Source organism: Lissotriton vulgaris, chromosome 5, assembly GCF_964263255.1.
Source record: "Lissotriton vulgaris chromosome 5, aLisVul1.2, whole genome shotgun sequence".
NCBI classification, from domain to species: Eukaryota; Metazoa; Chordata; class Amphibia; order Caudata; family Salamandridae; genus Lissotriton; species Lissotriton vulgaris.
Window position 1 is genome coordinate 544,670,238 of NC_141693.1, and position 19,558 is coordinate 544,689,795.

A 19,558-nucleotide genomic window follows, 5' to 3' on the forward strand; every position below is an offset into this window, starting at 1 on the left:
CATTCTAATCCCAACCTATCACTCAGCCATATCGTGACGTCTCGGTGCTTTGTGTATTTCAGGGGCAAAGCCTCAACTCAAAACACCATTTGCATAACAAAACGCTTACTGGACGCGTTCCATAAATAAACACATTGCCGCGATCACTGAGAACATGCCATGTTTCCTAGGCAGGCGGTAAATGCTAGGAGCCTGTCCATTCACCTGTCAGCTGCATCGTCTCTACAACTTTTCGCTTTACAAAATACGAAAATCGCATTCTAGTTCTTTGATAGAGCGCTGTGTTCTGACTATCCCAATATGGCCGCCTCACTCGCTTTCTATCCCTTAACAGTATAGCGCAGGGTGCATGTCGGGAATATAGGCGGAGCTCTAGCAGGGTCACTCACAAGACAGAAGATGGCAGCTCTCGGAGTCTCCTTGAAACGATCGGAATTGTTGTTGCGGACGGTATCTAGCGGACTTCAGGTGAGGAGGAGCAGGGAGAGGTGGTTTTGCAACCATCGATCTAATTACCGGGTGTCACTTTTCTCTTTTCGTTGTTAACAGTTATAGGTGCGACTGTCAATACTTATGTAACTTCAAATGGCCTCGCTCGCTGGCACATCTGGATTTTATGCCCTTGATTATCTGAACTTCTTCTTGAACAAGAAAAGTAAAGGTACTCTTATGGGTAGCTTGGCATGCTTTAGTGGATTTGGTAGGCTGCGAAACTGCTACCGATGAGGCTGTCGGAGTGTAGTGATAATTTGCGGTACTCAGACAGCCATGCACCAGTATACAGACTAGAGGTGTGCAAGCCAGATAATTGAAGAGAAGAGCTAGGAGTTTGGTTTGGCAATAAGAGGAAAACAGTAGCATATACTGCCAATATACATAGGGGCAGATTTATGATGGCCTTGCGCCTCTTTGCGCCGCAATTGCGTCACTTTATTTGACGCAACAGCGGCGCAACGTGACGCATCTAGGAGATGCGTCACGTTGTAAAGCCCTGCGCCATAAGGAGGCGTTCCTGCGCAGGAACGCTTCCTGAAAGTGGCTGAGTGAAATCTATGAGATTTCACTCAGTCACTTTCAGGCCAATGCTGCGTCAAAACCCTGCGCCTGCTTGAAGCAGGCGTAGGTCTTGACGCAGCATTGTGTAGAAGGGGCACCCCCGAGCCTTGCTGGAGCTGCGTCGCGACGCAACTCCTGCAATGCGCCACATTTCCGGCACAGATACGTCACGCATCTGTGCCGTTTTTGCACCATGGTGCGCCGCATTATAAATGCGGCGCACCATGGGTGGCGTAGCTGTGGCGCACTGTGGCGCACATTAACTGGCGCATCCCTGGGGATGCGCCAGTTAACATAAATCTGCCCCATAGTCTCTTGCTTTCTCTCATTCTTCCTCCATCTTGCTATCTGCTCCATATTTCTCTCTCTTTCCATCTCGTTATCTTTCTTGTCACTTTTTCTCACACTCGCCTATGATTCTTTCTGACTCTATCTCTGTTCGCCCCACCTTCTCCATCTCTCTTTTATCTTTTTTTCTTCCACCACCCCTAGCTTTCGTGGTGTGCCCTATTACCAAACCCCCTTTCTATTTGTACTTCTGTCTTTTTTTGCTCGCAGGCTTACCAGCCCCTCTTCCACCAAGTCCTTTCTTTCTGTCTCTCAGGCTTACCAACCCGATTGTCAAACCCTCTTCCACCAAACGCATTCTTTCTGCCTCTCCTCCCACTGTGCACTATCTCTTCATTCTCTAAGACCCTTGGTGCAGCAGAAGAGGTACTAGTGTCAGGATTTTTGCGATATTATTGTAGGAATGCAAATACCCTCTAATACTGAGCAAATTCACATGTGGTGCACGCTGGAGAATTATGTGTTAGTGTAGAGAAGCACTAAAAACAAATGGTATGCAGTTCCTCAAATGATCAGACAAGTGAGAGGAGAGTTAGAAAGCCCCGGTAATGTGTTCTGTCAGGGTAAATCGGAAAGGGAGGAAGGGAATTCCTCCTGTTGGAACAAGGGTCCTCACACACCCAGTCAGCTGGGTGGCATGCTTCATCATATGGACCTGCTCCTCGTCGGGTCGGGGCTGCAATACCCGATGGGCACCCATAAAGGGGCTTTTCAGCTGAAGTCTTTTGTTCCTTGCCCTTTGGTGCAGTGGGTGTGAGGGGCCTAGGTAGTGAAGATGTGATAGAAAAGTGATTAAAACCTGTAGAGTTGAGCATAGCTAAACTGAGCCATCACGTCATATAGCTGCCACTTCTTTTGTTGTTTTTAATCAGGTGGATAGCCAACTTGGATAAAAGTCTTTTGGGACCATCTGACCTGTTTTAATCACTTTTCTATCACATCTACACTACCTAGGCCCCTCACACCCACTTCTGTTGTTAGTGCTTGATAGGGCATGTATGATGGACCTCTAGAAAAAGCCCTAAAGCCCCCCTTTTGTTGATTGATAGTGTAGAGAAGAGCAGAATCTACAGCTTCTCTACTTTCTTTTGACAAGAGATTCCAAGGCAACTTGGGACCGAGCCAGAGCTGGACATCTGCCTCGAGCCGGTCTCAAGCCACCAATGCTCGTCTACCTTTACTAGTGGGACGCAGGGCCACTGCTAAATATCAGCAGAGGCTCATTTTCATTAATTCTCGACTGCCAGAGCGGGCGGGGGGGGGGGGGATGGAGGAAAGTGCCTTGAGTTATTTTATGAGTGACATTGCAAGGTCCAACAAAGCCTGCACAGTCAGTCACTGTGTAGGTGTGTGATGGAGGACTTGGCACTTGACTTTCCTTGCTGCTACAAGAATTTGAGTGATGACGATGTGAGGGTACAGTGTCTTTCTGTAACCAGGTCAATGCAGAAGGTGGTTACCCTGACCGTTGGACTGCTGAGCATCTGGGACACCAGTTAAACCAACATTTGGAAGAAAATCATTTTTTTAAACATATGTATCAAATGCTGTGTTTGAGTGCCGTCCTTGAGTGCTAATGTGTTCCTATGTGTGAATGTGATATTATGTCCAGTGCTGTTCTTCCTTTAACTACTGGTTGGCTGGACTGTCTTTATGCACTGTACGTTGGTGGAAGCAGGCCATTCTCTAATATCTTGACCCAATGTAATGGCATCAGATGGAGGCCTGTCCGTCCCTGCCAGCCCAGAAGAACCTGTTAAAATTCAGTGTCTCCTACCTGATCAGCCTCCCTGCCAAGCCATATTTAATTTCTGATCTAGCCTGTCATGGACATACTCCCCCAGTCTCCACCTGACTCTCTGCTCTCAACCCATCAACACCCACCACACTCAAGTGTCTGGATTCTGTCATGTAAATAGCTCCACCTTTTGAGCCACACTGTACACTTATACAGCCCTCCCAGTTTTCCAGGTCAATGCATGACTAACCGTTCTAGTCCAGAATTTTTCTTTTCATTGTTAAAACTTATAGTTTTAAAACAGGACTGTAAGCCCTAGAATGTTAAACAAAAACCTTGACTTTAGCTGCTCGTCACAGATGGATCTTATAATAGGGTGATCGAATTGTGAAAACTAAAAAGCATGACATTTTAGGAAACAGAAGAAGTACTAACATTTTATATCGGCCAGGGAGCACGGAATGACAAATGGCTGTGCGCATCAACATAGAAACACAGTGTACAAGGAAGAAATTAAATGTTACTTTTAAACCCTGCCTCCTGGGCATTAAATGAGCTTCTTTTTGATAAGAGATGCTAACTAATTCTGCCTGGAACACGTAAAAATGTTCCTTAACTCTGTTTCAGTCACCCCTCTCTAAAAACTAGGACATGGGTTACAAATTGTGTAGCCTGCTGGACAACTGGTGAAAAACAGACTAGTCTGGCAAACCCTGGTGACCCTTATCTTCTAAAGCTGTTAGAACTACTTATTAATGCCAGCCTCATGATTTTTCTCTGATCCTTCCCATCTGAATAATATCTTCCTGTCACTGGTGCCTTCTTCCCTTCTTACCTCTAGTGTTTCTTTCCTTCCTCTGTCCGCTTCATTGGTAGTGCCTCAAACTCATTCTACACTCTTGACCATCTACCTACCCCCAGAAACCTCCTTGCACCCTCTCCTTTTGTTCCAGCAGCACTATTGAATTGCTGACCCCTCCATTAGTACCACAGGTGTCCAGTTCCCGCAACTACTGCAATCCCGTTCTATCCCCATTTTCCCAATCTGTACATTTTCACCCTATTTCCTCTGTCACCCCTGTCTCATTCTTGCATGCTCATCCAGCTGCTTCTCTGCCACAAACATGGGCTCCAGTTTCTCCTTTTGTGCTCTTAACCTGTCACCTGCTTTCCCCGTAGAAATGCAGTTTTCCAGCAGTTCTTCTAATTCCTGTACTCTCTGATTTACTTGCATTTTTATTTATTTTTCCCCACATCCTTGGGTATTTCTGTTAATGTCCGTGCCACTACTCTTAAAATCTCACCATGGTTTCCTATGTCATCCCTGCCTCTATGCCATTGGCCTCTGCTAAATCAATCCATCTCTCCATAATGCCCCTGAATCTACCCATGAGTCTCACCAAATGCCCCTTTCTCTATTCTGCCATCCCTTCACCTTTTGTTTATTGTTAGAAATTAGATTTCTGGTTGGCAGAGGTATGCACCCTGTCCAAGCACAAACCACAATCCTAGTCGTAGTAAGTCAGATACACACCATAAATTAATCTGTGCTCACCCTTGGTAGCTTGGCACAGAGCAGGCAGGCTTCACTTGAGTCCATGTGAAAAGTATTTGTGCAACACATCAAACAGTTACACAATGAAAACACCACAAAAAGACTCCACACCAGATTAGAAAAAATATTATGATTTTATAAATAAAACCAGACTAAAATAACAAAAATCCAATAAGTAGAAGTCAGAATATGAATTTTTAAGATTAAATGCAAAAATAGCACTTAGAAGTAGCAAGCATCTAAAGAGTTAATTGTTCATGCTGGACTTGGACAAAGTCATGAGTTCATGCTGACCATGATGGAGCGTAGCCAGATACAGGACCCACGCATGTCCAACTGAGCAAAAGTATCTTTATCCTGTTTCAAGGCAACAAGATATGGGGAGCAGCCGAACAATTAGTCAGTGTCAATCCCAAAGTCGAAGAGATGCATTGATTTTCTCCACGCAACAATGGTGATGCTCTGGTTCTGAAGACAAACCACCAGTTCCGAGATGCGTTGGTTCCGAAGTCGATGTGCTGGGTTTCTCAACGCAGTCAAAGGGATGCATCGAATGTCCTGCAGTAGCGGTGATACGCTGGTCCCAAATTCAATGTGCCAGATCCAAGTGCGATGCGCTGGTTCTGTTCTCACAGCGGTAATGTGTCGATTCAGCTCCTGCAGCAGAGGATGCATTGGTTTAGTTGGAGCAAGCACCTGGATCCACATCCAGTTAACCAGGTACAGGAACAGGAGGGTAGTCGGTTAGCACTTGGAGTCACTTAGGGTCAAGTGATGATGGTCTAGTCAGAAAGAGCAATAGGGCAGCACAGTAAGACAGCAGTATTCCATAGCAGCAGTCCAGTTGAGGGGCAGTCCTTAGCGCATCAGTTCGTCTGAGCAAGTTAGTTTCAGGTCCAGAAGTGTACTGAGTTGATAGGTTTGGAGGTTCAGTTGTGCCTTGAAGTGGGAGTAACTTCAAAGAAGGGTTGTAGAAATGCACCAAGGTCCTTTCTTCCTGACCTGGCTCCAGAATACTACAGTGGGGGATGTAGCCCTTTGTGTGTGGACAGCGCCCAGTCTACTCAGGTGTGTGAGGCTGTGCCCAGCTCCTCCCTCTCTTCCTCCCAGGAAGATGCATGAAGTCACACCAAGCCTTTCTTTGTGTGTGGCTGTCTAGATGGGAATACACAAAGTGAACTGTCGTCCAGCCAGTAATCAGAGACAGGCAACAGACACCGAGGGGTCCATTATGATATTGGGCGATTGCCTCCGCCAGGCTGGCGGTAGCCACCGCCAGCCTGGCGGAGGCAATCCGTCCGATATCATAACCAGATTTCGCCCTCTCCATATAAGGATGGCGGGGGGGACCACGGCGGACAGAAAGACCGTCCGCTGCTTTTCCGCCCCGGTCGCCTTGCAGCTGGGGTGGAAAAGGAATAATATGGTGGCGGTATCTAATAGACACCGCCAGCCATATTATGATGTCTGGTTTTCAGTGCCTTTCCGCGATGGCGATGCCGCCACGGAAAGGCATGCGGGCCCCCAGAGTGAAGTACAGGTGGGGGGTGCACATGGGGGGTACCTGTGATACCCCCCTTCATTGTCATTTACAAAGCGGCTGGCACCGCGCGGTTCCTGCCGCTTTGTAAATGACAATGTGAAAGTGCATTTTCAGCATTGTGGTGGGCGGTGCAGAGAGCTGAAAATACAGGATGTGCCCGCCACTGTAGCGGGCACATCCTAATAGCACCCCCGGGACCCCCGCCCTTATGGCGGGCGGTCCCGATTTACGATGAGATGACGGGTGGGCAAAGTCCGCCGGGCATCCTAATAAGGCCCCAAATGTATAAGAGCAGGAAAATGTCAAATTTTTAAAACTGTTCAAAAGGGGGTGGTGATGGACGGAGCATCTGAATCAATCAAACACTCACACCCAGTCAAAAGATCTGGGTTTAAACCATCACCGTTCTTTAGCCCACTCTGCCACCCCAGTTCAGACATGGCTATATGCAAATCAGTCTGACCCTGTGCCTCATGGGAACAGTCCAGCCCGAACTGCCAAGCCATGTCTTCCCTGGACCGATGCTTGATTCCGGTCTAGGAAAGACATCGCTTGGTAGTTCGGGCTGGACTGTTCCCATGAGGCACAGGGTCAAGGCTGATTTGCATATAGCCATTGTCTGACCTAGGGTGGTGTGGAGTGCAAAAAAACGATGGATTTAGGCCCAGATCTTTGTACTGGGGTGAATGTAAGACATTGTTCTGCATTCTGTCCATCAACTGTGTTTTTTTGTAACTTTTAAAACTGGCATGTTCTGAAGAATAATAATGACCTATCCAACATTACAATTAAAGCTGTCTTATCATTACCTTTCCGTTGGTAATAAACATAACAACTCAACCTTCCCTCAATTAGGAATTACAGCTTATTAAATGTAATAAGGAATTCTCAAGGTTAACCTATAAGAGGGGAAGGCCTCTCAATAATGAAACATGTAAAACTTAAAAGTACAAGTCCTACCTTTTGATTACACTGCACACTACCCAGTGGGCTACCTAGGACCTACCTTAGGGGTGACGTATATATAATAAAAGGCTGGGCAAAGGGTCATAAATGCCAAGTCGACATGGCAGTGTAAACTCCACACACAGGCTCTTCAGTGGCAGGCTTGAGACCTGTGTAAGAGCTACTTGAGTGGGCTGTACAAGCAGTGCTGCAGTCTCACCAGTAGCATCAGCAGTGCTACAGTCCAACTAGTTAAGAGGTAAAGATGCCTACAAAGGAATTAATTAAAAAAATGAATGTAGTCAAAACAATAACGTTATCTTAAATCTAGTGACATTTAACCTCCTAAAGGCTATGGAACGTCCAGCTCCAGTGCTGGACGTTCCATTGCAGCTCTGAGGTTCGAATGTTCAACGGCCGACTGCAGCACTCCTGAGGTAGTGGTGCCGTCGGCCGCCGAACGTTCGAAGCACTTAAGAGGCTAATGACACTTGTTGCAATAGCTTAAAGTAATTCAAAAATAAATCAAATAAAATCAATCTCAACAACCGGGTGTATCAAAAGATAAATCATTTTATATCCAAAGAAAAAGGGAATACAGCGATAACAAACTTTGTCAACAGGGAGCATGTATATTAAACATACACAAATATTCTGGTTCTCAATGTATAAAAACTATCTTCAAAATGAGTATGTCATATAATTCAAGACTCCAGTCAAATCAATTAACAAAAGTTTAAAGACCGAGGAATGGTTTAGGAGTCAATGTTTTGGTCTCTGTCATATCAAATCGGTAAGACCATCTTCAGGACAATGGTGGTTCATGTAGAATTTCTTGACCCCGCTAAAGACAATAACAAGAATACATATAACTCGTTGCTATCTAATTATGATACTCAGTTAAAAGATCACCCTTGGAGGTAAAACACATTTTTATCTTTGTGCCAGTTTAAAAGTATAAACTTTATATCCAGAATTGAAGATAAGAAATAAAAAATGATAGTATGTCTTGTATCTTTAAAGAATAAAGTACACCACTCAGTTCCAGTGTGAGAAGTTATATAGGTGACTCACTAAATTGAGAGGAGCACAAATCTTCTGAAGAGAGGTTTTTTTTATTTTTATGATTGAAACCTGCATGCAATGAATTACTTACCATTTATCAAGAGCGTCATATGAAAGATAATGATTGACTTCCATAAAGTAGATGGTACTTACATTAGAGGTACAACAAATATCCTGTCAACGCAAGGAAGAAAAATACATTTCCTAAACATGTAAATAATATGGACATTAATTACCTAAAAGGAAGACGGATCAAAGAGCAAATTTTAATAATATTCATGGATGCATTACACATGGAGAGTATATTAAAACAAGAGACATAACGATCAATGAAATGTACATTGTTATTGGACAGAATAAAGAGACTGTGGAAGATTTCGTATCTCCTAATCTCTGTCGGTCTCCAATATATGTTTGTTCTGGAGACAAAGATGTTAGTCTGCATCATGTAAATGAATCATTGTTGTCGAGGGTAACAGTTTGCGAGACAGATAATACATAATCTTAGCCCCTACACCTGTGAATAAGATAAAACTGTAAAAGTAGTGCATTACACTAGTTTTACTTCACAGTTGTTAGGATAACATTTTCAATGACACTATTTCAATGTTAATGTCTGATAAATAACAGCTACCAAACAAGCCATTTATTGTAAAAGTGACGAAAGACCACAAGAACAATTCTATCTAGAGAATCATATATTACATAAGATTTATATAGCCGTTGAGGTGTGTGTGTGTGTGTATATATATGTGTGTATGTGTGTGTGCGTGTATATATCAATAGTCCATTATTGGAGGCAACAACATTCCTCAAGTATATATATTTGTGCAAGATCAAGAATTTTTTCATATTTATTGCCCACTAGTAGCATTTAATTTACAGGCCCTGGGCATATGTGGTGCACTGCTCAAGGGACTTGCAGATAAACTAAATGTGCCAAGTCAATCAAACCATGTTTAGTGGATAGAGCACAGGCACTTTAGTACTGGTTAGCAGTGGCAAAGTGATGAGAGACCCAAGTCCAACAAAAATGCACAGGGCTCGAAAAAAAAAAATTGTTACTAGACCTGCAGGTCTAGTAACTTAAAAAATCTACTCGACCTAACTGTAATGCACTTGACCTACTGTAATGCACTTGACCTCTGTGAGCAAATGCGACAAGTTAAACAGTTTTAAAGGCATTCAGAGACAGAGCTCAAAAGTCATTTTGGCTTCCTACTCACCAGAAAGGGCGAGTAGGACCTAAAAATTGCTCACCCTAATTAAATCTGGCTTGCAAGTGGATTTTTCGAGCCCTGATGCGTCAGCAAAAATATGAGACTAGCATTCAAAATGTTTGGGGAACATCACTCTACGGGACTACTGCTGTCAGGTGTAACATTTATCTTGACTTCTGGTCCCCCGTTTTACTAGCGCACAGCCAAAGCATCAATTCTTACTGCCTATATCTTGTATGACACTAATCGGGTCTGCTTCAGATCCAGTTATGTCCTCTGGCTTTCGTTTCGCAGATGAATCCTGTACCCTGCTTCAATAGCTGTTCTTATCTCTCTCCTGTCCTGTCTCATGTTGGCTCGGCTGTAAAGTTGGCAGGTCCACTATATTGCCTTCTTCATCTGTGCTTTTCATCTACATACTTATGCCATGCAGCAGTTAGGCTTGTCTTGTTAATGCTGATTGTGTACCGCTTGCCCCAGCTTTATTCTATTTTTACTATATTTATGGCCATTAAAATGGGCACATCCTTAAAATCCTATTTTTAAGGGATTTGTTCTTAATTGAAATGTTTTTCCCAAATTTATGCTGTATCAGCTCACCATCATTGCACCAGTTGCCTTATTAAGCGTCTGTGTCACCTGCCTAGACCAGTGCAGGTATTTATAATATTCCTTTAGGACTTGAGTTAGTGTTGGAGCTGTTTTCCGGACTTGGTGCTGGTGAACAGGAAGCAAAGGGCCAGGGGAAAGGAAGGTGGATGGCTGTAGATTAATGCTCTTGAATTTGCTCCTGAGTCTAGATCAAGTTTTTATTTTTTTCTGGTGGCCCAACTCTTCCTTATGAGTTGGGGCTCCTATTTCTCAGTGAACTACATAGCGTTTTACTGTAGTTTGTGCCTCCAGAAGATGGGCTCGTATTGCCCCTGGGCACACTCCGTAAAGTGGTTTAATCGTATTCTAACTGTCCCTCCAGAGCTTGCACTCCTATTATGAGGCAGTTACATGTTTTATAGTGCCTTTTTGGTTAGTACATCCGCTTTGTCTAGGGTGCCCTCCATAAAGTGATTTATTTACGGTTTAAGAGTACCTTCGTAGTTGGAGCTTTCTATTGCTCCTGGGTGGAAGTTGTAATGGGTTTTCCATGCTTTAACATTGTGGCTATGGTATGGGTTTCCTATTGTTCCTGGGTTGACTCTGTAAAGAGGTTTAGGGTGGTCTAACTGTGCCTCTTGATTTCAGACTCCAATTATTCCTGGGTAGACTCTGCATAGTGATTTACTAAGGTCTGACTGTGCCTCCACGGGTTGGGCTCCTTTCTCTCTTGGGAGGACTCTTAAATTGCCTTACTTGTGGGTCAACAGTATTTCCAGATGTTGGATATTTAGCAACGCCCTCCAGGGGCACCTTCTCTTGTATTTCCTTGCAGATCTTCCTGGAAATCACGCCCATAAAGAATTAGCATTGTCACAGCCACAGGTATTTAGATAATCAACAGAGACTTGGCCTCTTTTGAATTGAGACAGATTACCTTAAATTACACAGCTTTTTATACGCTGCAAGCCAACATATCTCACACACATTCTCTTCATGTGATGAGCACTGACACACACTGTTGTCACAAGTTTTAGCACACTCGTTGGGCATCACCCATGACATGAACTCTTTACTTCTGTTGAAACCACAACCAGTCCTCATCCTTGCACTGGATGATTTCTTTTCACTACCTGGTTGCTCACTTGTAGAGTGCTTTGAAGCTGGGAGAAGAGGTTTAGTAATTGCTATAGAAATACTGCAAAACAATGAAAATGATTCCCATAGTATCATTTTAATGTATGTAATGTAAGGTACACAAAATTTGCCCCATGACTCGCCATCAGTTGAATGCTCAGTTTACTGTCCATCAAATTGTCTATTATATGCTTGTGAAGTGTTGTGTTGTGTACAGATTTCCTATGGAAATGCTTTCAATATTGTTCTTTGAATAAAGTATAAGGGATCACTTTGGAGAGAGGAAGAGGCCTATCCAGGGTAAGAATGAAGGGATGGCAAAGTGCACTGTTGATTTAGAGATTTAGAGTAAGTAATGGTCGTCCCTAGTAACAATATTTTTGATGCAAAGAACAAAATGGCGAATATAATTTAATCGAAGGAGTTTATGAAAAGCAATTTCAAGACATCTAGTGACTCATTGAATATTGGTGCAAAACAAACTTACTCGGTGCACTTTTTTGTGGTGATACACTGTACTGATAAATAGTTTGTGATCAACAAGTGTATTAACAAACTCAAGAACAGTACGGCCCGTTTAACTAATTCTCAACAATTATTATTATTATTATATTTCTTATATAGCGCCAGAATCGACCCCCGATGGGGTATCTCCGCTCTTGCCTTGGGAACCCGTCCTGGTTTTTCCCTGTGAGATAGCCCCTACAGGGCATCCCCAAGGTGAAAGCCAGGCATCCCCGCCGTGGGGGGGGGGGGGGGGGGGGGGCGTTGTGGAGATTAAGCAAGCTTAATGCCCAGAGTTGCAGAGTGTGAACCCATGATTAGGTCAGGCACCGAAGCGAGAATTATCGAGTCCATGGACATTTGAGCTCAAGACCCTGCCGCGTCGGGAATTGAACCCTGGTCCCGGGTCTGACCTCTGCTTCAGGGTCTGCCTGCTCTAACCAGTGAGCCACACTTCTCCACAATCCTACAGGGTCCGTGTTTTTAAAGCCAATGGTATTTCGATCCCAATAAAAATGGTGGGGGTATCATCATCAGGTCTCAGGGTTGCAACGAGGTTGAAATAGAGCTGAAACAATAATAGAGAAAGGGTGAGGGTAAGAAAAACAAGAGAGCCAGTACAAGGCTTAGGCAGTACTCACAAGACCGTACTTCTGTTATGAAGGTAATACAGTTGTTAAAGGAGGGGGTCCCTAATGACAAGCCTGAGGAACAGGGTGACCTTGAATAGCTTACACAACAAGAATGATGAGAGGAGCTGCTAAAACCCTTGTAAATGGTAATACTGGTGAAGGAGAGTGTGCAGTATTATGAGAGACACTGACCTCAACTGGAAATATATTTGCTGCCATGATGGGCTCCAATCAGCCTGCAGTAGAGGTGGTTTGGTGCGAGGTAGAGGTAGAGTACTCTATTCCTTCATGGGGCTTAAATCATCCTGAAAATGGAAATGCGCTGGTAGTGCTGACTGGCAGCATGTGGTCCTTTAGGGTCCTCTCCTAAAGGTGAAAAGGGTTCTCATCACTTGCCACCGCAAGCCATTCTCCGATGTCCAAACTCTCTTAAGAACAGAAATGGACTCTATAGAGGCAGTGAGAACCTTGCACCCTGATGCGACAAATCCTTTTTTTTTGTTTGTGTGGTTTGGCCAATGTGCAGTAGGTTACGAGAACACAGAAAGGCATATATTACATTGGCACTCGTCAGAAATACAAACAGTGGGGCCCCCTCAGAGTAGACCCTATGTAAACAATACCTATCTTTAACTTTCCATCTTACACACTGTCAAGTACAGAAATAACCTTACTGAATAAAGGTCTGTCATGTGTCCCTACAGAGCACACCAATTGTTTTGAATGCCATAGTGAACTGTTAAGATTTTTTGAAAAAACTTTCTGCACGCTTTTTTGGGAGATGACCATTCCTAAACTAGTTTAGATATAACTGGTTTAAGACCTGTCTCAAAATTTCGTCCACCCACAGCCAGCCTGTCTAAGGAGATTCTCACTTTGTAAAAACTATTACACGGAGACCCCAAGGTATTACTAGCAAAAAAGGGCTTTTCCCCATATAACATCTCATTACAAGAACATGAAGCTCTCCGTACTCTTAAAATAGTACTATTATTGTCAAACCTGCAGACAAAGACTGATCAATTGTTCTACAGGACATAGGCGCATACAAACTGGAGGCTCTGCGCCACTGAATAATCTTGAGCATTATGTGAAACGTACTAAAGTTACAAGTGATATACAAAGTGAAATGCTCAGACTTTTAAATGGAGGTAAAGAGTTGGGGTTTCTCCGTAAAAATGAATTCTCATACCTCCATGTGCACAACCCAATGCACTCCAGTTATTTATACTCTTCCTAAAGTTAATAAAATCTTGATAGTCCCCCCTCAGACCCATTTCTTTTTTCCTGGAGCCAATTGGTTCAGTACATTGACTTCTTTTGTGCCCCTCACAGGATGTAGGATAGCACGGATTTTATAAATCTCATTGAAGACTTTCATCTCCCCAAACCAGGATCCTGATTGGTTACTCTGGACATAGAATCCCTCTATACAAACCTACCTCAATAATTTGAGGCCTAAAAAAACCATAAAAATTTTACTACACTTGCATGTCTACTAACTTTGAATAATCTACTCAACCTGATTAATGTACCTGGTCCGTAAAATGGTCTTAAGTTGTGTGATCCTAGGCAAATATCTTATTGTACAGAGCTCTTTTTTCTTCATTATGGCATTTGAGAGCACCTTCAAATATGCGAGTTCAGCATTTCTGTTGTACACAAAAACTCTTCCATTTGACTAAAATGACAAAACCTTTTATATATATATATATATATATATATATATATATATATATATATATATATATATATAATATATTGGGGATCAAGCACACATGATCCCTGACTTGCCTCATAGCTAATAACACTGCCACCAGGGCAGGGATCCAAGTGTTTCTCACCTCATGTTTAAAAACTCATTAACAAGTATGGGGTCGTATGTAGGGAATTTAGGGATTGTGATTTCCTAATTATGCTGCTTTGAGATTGCAATTTGGAAAGTGCATGTCCTTATGTACAAAAACCTAGAAGTTGGAAACATTGATGCCTGATGAGGTCGCAATAGACCTACCTCATGAATATTAATGAGGTAGGTCTCTATTTGCGACCAATTAGAAATTGCAGCCATCACTGTGGTCTGCTGGGATCAGCAGACCTCCATGTCTGCGATTGCTTTTTAATAAAGCAATCTTTTTTTGTTGGTTTTGTTTTGTTATAATGCAGCCTGTTTTTCTGAAAGGGAAACAGGATGTGCTTAAAAAGAAAAACAAGCATTTACAATGCAATGGTCTCGGCATTATTAAAGGTAGAGCTATTGGCATTGCTCATGACTTGTAAAACAATTTTTTATCATAAATAAATGGCATTGTCATTTACAATGCCAATAGCTTAATCGCTCGCAAATGCATGACCTATTGCATTTACACCCACACAGAGCCACACATACAGAGCCACCCACACACACATACAGAGCCACCCACACACACATACAGAGCCACCAACACAGTCATTCACATAGAGCCACCCTCACACAGACAGAGCCACCCACACATAGAGCCACCTACAAAAAAGCTATCCACACAGAGCCCCCCCACACACACACACAGAGCCCCCCTCCACACACACACTGAGCCCCCCCACACCCACACACTGAGCCCCCCCACACCCACACACAGAGCCCCCCCCCACACACAGACACACAGAGGGTTCAGAGTGGGGAAAGAGGTGGCGTTTTCTTGCTGTGCTGAGAAATGGGATCAGCCCGAGGATTCTTGAGGGGGCTACCGAATTGCAGAGACAGTGGAATTTCGACAAAGTCAGAGTGGGAGAGGCAATTAGAAACAGAAATCTGTTCATACCTGGAAAGACACGGAGTCTGCAAGTGTGTGCAAGAGAGAGCACTAGACAGAGAATGGGTGCAGGCACCGATAGAGGTGACCAGGGAATCGACAGCGAGAGAAAAGAGTGTGAGTGAGAGAGAGGATGTGAGAGAGCCAGAGGGAACTGAGTGATAAAAACGGAGACATACAGAGGTGAGAGAGAGAATAAGAAAGACAGATTGGTGAGCGGGGTGGCGTAACAATGCACGCAAAGGGTAGGAGGGGTGAAGAGGAATGAAAGAAAGAAAGAAGCAATAGAGAGAAAAGGCAGTCACTGTTGATAGTTCTATGGGGCATTTGATTTTGAGGGGGCCCATTTTGCAGTACTGTTCCCCTCAAATTTGAGCAATTTAAGATGGTACTTTCTGCGTGGGTGGGGCTGTGTGCGAAGGATGACATTTTCTCACAGAAACCCTCCTTAAGGATTTCTTCGCTGTCGTGTGCTGAAGAAAGCCTCAGGCGAAATAATGATATCTATAAAAAGAGCCCCTTTCGGCAGGCAGCTTGTTATTTCGAGTGTGCTTGCAGTTCCAACGACAGTAGTGAGCGCCCGCAATTAAAAGGGGGGTCTGTTTTTATTCTGTGTCAAAAAATACAAATAATAAGTGGTCAACATAAGATAAAAATGCCAATACGACCAATAATATTGAGCAGCCAATCAAATTAATGTTATGGCGATCAAAATTACCGTACATTACAATGTATGTAATCTCCGAATTGGCGCCTACACTATGCCTTTGTTTCACATAAACGCATACAAAATAACTAACAAACAGCTTAAAAATAAAAATCGGCTAGTTACAGACCTGTAGCATGTCACTTTCCAACTGGATGGAAGCGGAATCCGAAATTACAACAGCAAACATGATTGTCACCAAATGCTGGACAAAGATAGTCACAAACGTTTTGCAAGCCGCCCGTGTACATAAATGCCAACATTTAACAAGTGGGAGAATAAAAATATATATAGGAATACCCCCCCCCCACCCTCCCTTACAAACATTAAACCGGGGCAATTTAATGGCTTTAAACATAGAGTAAGCCATTCCCGAACCCCCTACTCCTGGATGCAGGGTGTGGGGGCACATCCTTCAAGGGCCATTGGTGGTTGGGATAGTTTGTGAACGCTGTGTATCAGTTGTGGTAGCAGATGCACATCAATATTACCCGCTCTAATCAACCTGAAGATGTACAAGTTTCTGCACTCTGACCTCAAAAGGACCACCCCGATCAACTTGGTCACATCACTGAATCCCCGCGCATTCAAAACCCATGTACACTGACCCCAGAAAAAAGATTTTTCCTACTGCCTCATGCCAAGTCCCTTCCCAAAGGCTTTGACCAAGACCGTTTCAATGCAATCCCCTCCGCTGGATCCCACTTCTGTCGGCCCAGAGTGTCGCAGCAGACTCTCCGTGTCTGGACTTCTGGCTGACGCCCAGACACAAATTCGGTTATAAATGATCTCTCAAAAATTTCCTTCCGGGACACCGGGTGTTCAGCCACACAGAACATGCCGCTGTTTATTCTACCCGTCCCGGCCCTCGAACCGGGAAACACCTTTATCGGGTAGAGGGCCCCCCGATTACCATTTTGGTTGCAGCTGTACCTGACCTGCCGTCTTCGTTGGCACTATTTATCCCGCAGTCCTGGTCCACCCTCTGACCCGGTCTATGATCCAGACTGTCCCTCAGGCTACGCTCCCTTATAAATATTTGTGAGGCGGCTGTCTCCATCAAATGTTGAAGCCTCGTCACCACAAGGCCAGCTGCACCGCACGCCCCCACCTTTAAATTTACCCTGCTACCCTCTGCCACCTAGCCTCTGGCCGCATTTGTCGCCTCACCTCTTCATGCCATCCTTGGCCCCTTTGCCGTCGGACGCCATTTCCTGCCTGTTCCGTTTAGAGATCAGAAGGAAAATGGAGGAATAAACGTGCAAGGCACAAAGAAGAAGCCGCTGCGAACTCTGGGAAGGCGAGTGTTACGTCACAGAGAAAGGGTAGTGGAAAAACAGCAAAGAGAGACAAAGGACGATCACTTGCACTAAAAACAAGGGCGCAGTTTAACGGCGAGGAGGAGCAGATTTTCGGCTGGATATTAATCTGGGCCAGCGCGGCTGTTCCTACCAACAACCCCCCCCAAAAAAAATGACGGATGCAAGCTGCCGAAATTTTCGGAATCGGGGGCGTGTTTTGGTGTTCTGAGTGACGGATGACATCACAGTCGAAAGAACGCAAAAAGCACGCCCCCGAATCCGAAAGAGATGGGGCTTTAAAGGAGTGACGACCCTTTCCGCCAATGGCGGGCCTCCGTTTAGGAAGCCAGCCAATGGAGGAGAGAGGCGGGTTCAAGCCCCCATACTCCAAAACATTAAATCTCCTCCCGGAGACTGCGCAAGCGCAGCCTTTGGTCCTCGACTTAAAAAACTTTTGTTTAATTTTTTTAAGAGTAGGCAGTAGTCCGTGGCACTACTATCTGGTCTTGGAAAATATTTGTAACAACATTCACCAAGACGAAGGAGTCCAATGATGCCCCCCCCCTCCCCAATTCGCGAATGGTTACCACCACCCTTGAGGTGTTGGTAAAAGATTAATTTTTGCGACCATATTTTTATCGCAAAACATTCTACTGCAAATAGATATTAGGAAGGGATGCCCTAAACACGCCTCTTCCAAATACTGATTTGCAAACCCAAATTGAGATTCCATAATAGGTTACAAAATCACAATTTGACTTTTGTATGTTTTAAAACTAGTTTTGCGGTCTTAAACCACCAGATTCCGCTAATTGGGCCATTTACGACATCAAAAACTGTTTAGTGCATACGGCCCAAGTTTACTAAAACATGACGTTGTAGAGCACTGTTATTTACAGATAGTAAATTTCCCATTAAATGACAAAAAACCTTCCCACTAACATGCAGTTTAACTTATAAAAATTTATAGTGTATCCATAATCAGTGAAAATTGGGTTTCAGCAAACCTAATTATCATTTCCACATCAAGTATAGCGTTCCGATTTTTTTTCATCAAACAGAATTACAAAAAATGGGCTTTGATGTCTACTAAAGAAAATATTTATTGAGATGTACAGTACAAGTATTAGCTATTTAAATGTGTTAGAAAAAAACAGACACTCTAAAGGCTTTCATTTCACACTCTTTGTACAGGATGTCAGACAGTTCACTTATAGCAAGTGGGCGAGTAGATTGCTCGAGGCCTGTATTGTGCCTCAGTGCCATACACCACATCGTCAACCATATACCCGCACCACAACAGGTTCCACTATCATTCATTTTTATTGTATCTGGAACCGGCATTCACACGCAATTTCTTTAAATTTGATAATGATTTCTGTTTACAGCTAAAAGGGACTTAGTTTTTGCACCAGAGTTTGCAATTTTGTATGTACATGGATGACCTGGAAGAGAAAGTCATTCTCTGCCAAGCCATGTCTTTCCTGGACCGGAATCAAGCATCCTAGGACCGGTTTCTGACTATCAGCCGTCATCAGTCAGGATAGCTTAACTCCAGTGGTGTGGAGAGCATGGGACTCGCGTCTGAGCATACCCATCCCACTCGGAGTGACAAATGCAAAACCAACAGTTGATGGACAAAATGCAGAACAATGCCATACATTCACCCCAGTACAGAGATCTGGGCCTAAATCCATCGTTTTTTTTTTGTTTGTTTTTTTTTTGCACTCCAGTTCAGACATGGCCATATGCAAATCAGCCTTGACCCTGTGCCTCATGGGAACAGTTCAGCCCCAACTGCCAAGCCATGTCTTTCTTTGTCTTGGCAGTTCGGGCTGGACTGTTCCCATGAGGCACAGGGTCAAGGCTGATTTGCATATGGCCATGTCTGAACTGGGTGGTGAGCAAAAAAACAATTGATTTAGGCCCAGATCTCTGTACTGGGGTGAATGTATGACCCTGTTCTGCATTCTGTCCATCAACAATTGTTTTTAGGTCTCGCCTCTCAATGCGCAAGCGCATTGAAGAGGCGAGGCTATAGCGTCTTAAACAGACTTTACCTAACTGGGCGATTTGGTGCTGTGCCTGTGGCTTTTAGGTCAATGCGCAAGCGCATTGACCTAAAATGCGCGTGCACATCACCAAATCGCCATCTGTTCCCTCAGCCGCACTCCTCCCACACCTTTTGAAGTGAAGCTTAGCTTCACTTCAAAGGCCCCTGCTGCTTTCACACCCTCTCCCCGCTCCGCCCCCTCCCCTGCCCGCCGTGTCGCATTTCTCCCCCCCTCCCCCCTTCTCTGCCTTCCCTCTGTCACTCGGCCCCCTCCCCTGCCTGCGTTTTACGGACTTCCTGGAGGAGGGAGAGAAACATTTGCTGCTTTAGGCTACCAGCTGTGAGGGACTGGTATACAGAACATTGTACACC

The 19,558-nt window shown here is 44.1% G+C and overlaps 1 protein-coding gene across 1 annotated transcript in view; it reads left to right on the plus strand.

Moving 5' to 3' along the window:
- The first annotated feature begins 331 nt into the window (after nucleotides 1–331).
- Nucleotides 332–19,558, plus strand: part of SDHB (succinate dehydrogenase complex iron sulfur subunit B) — a 126,819-nt gene continuing 107,592 nt past the window's right edge. Inside the window, exon 1 of the mRNA XM_086921990.1 lies at nucleotides 332–468. Within this exon, the coding sequence (XP_086778116.1) occupies nucleotides 400–468 (69 nt within the window). The 5' untranslated portion in view covers nucleotides 332–399. The remainder of the gene's footprint in view (nucleotides 469–19,558) is intronic.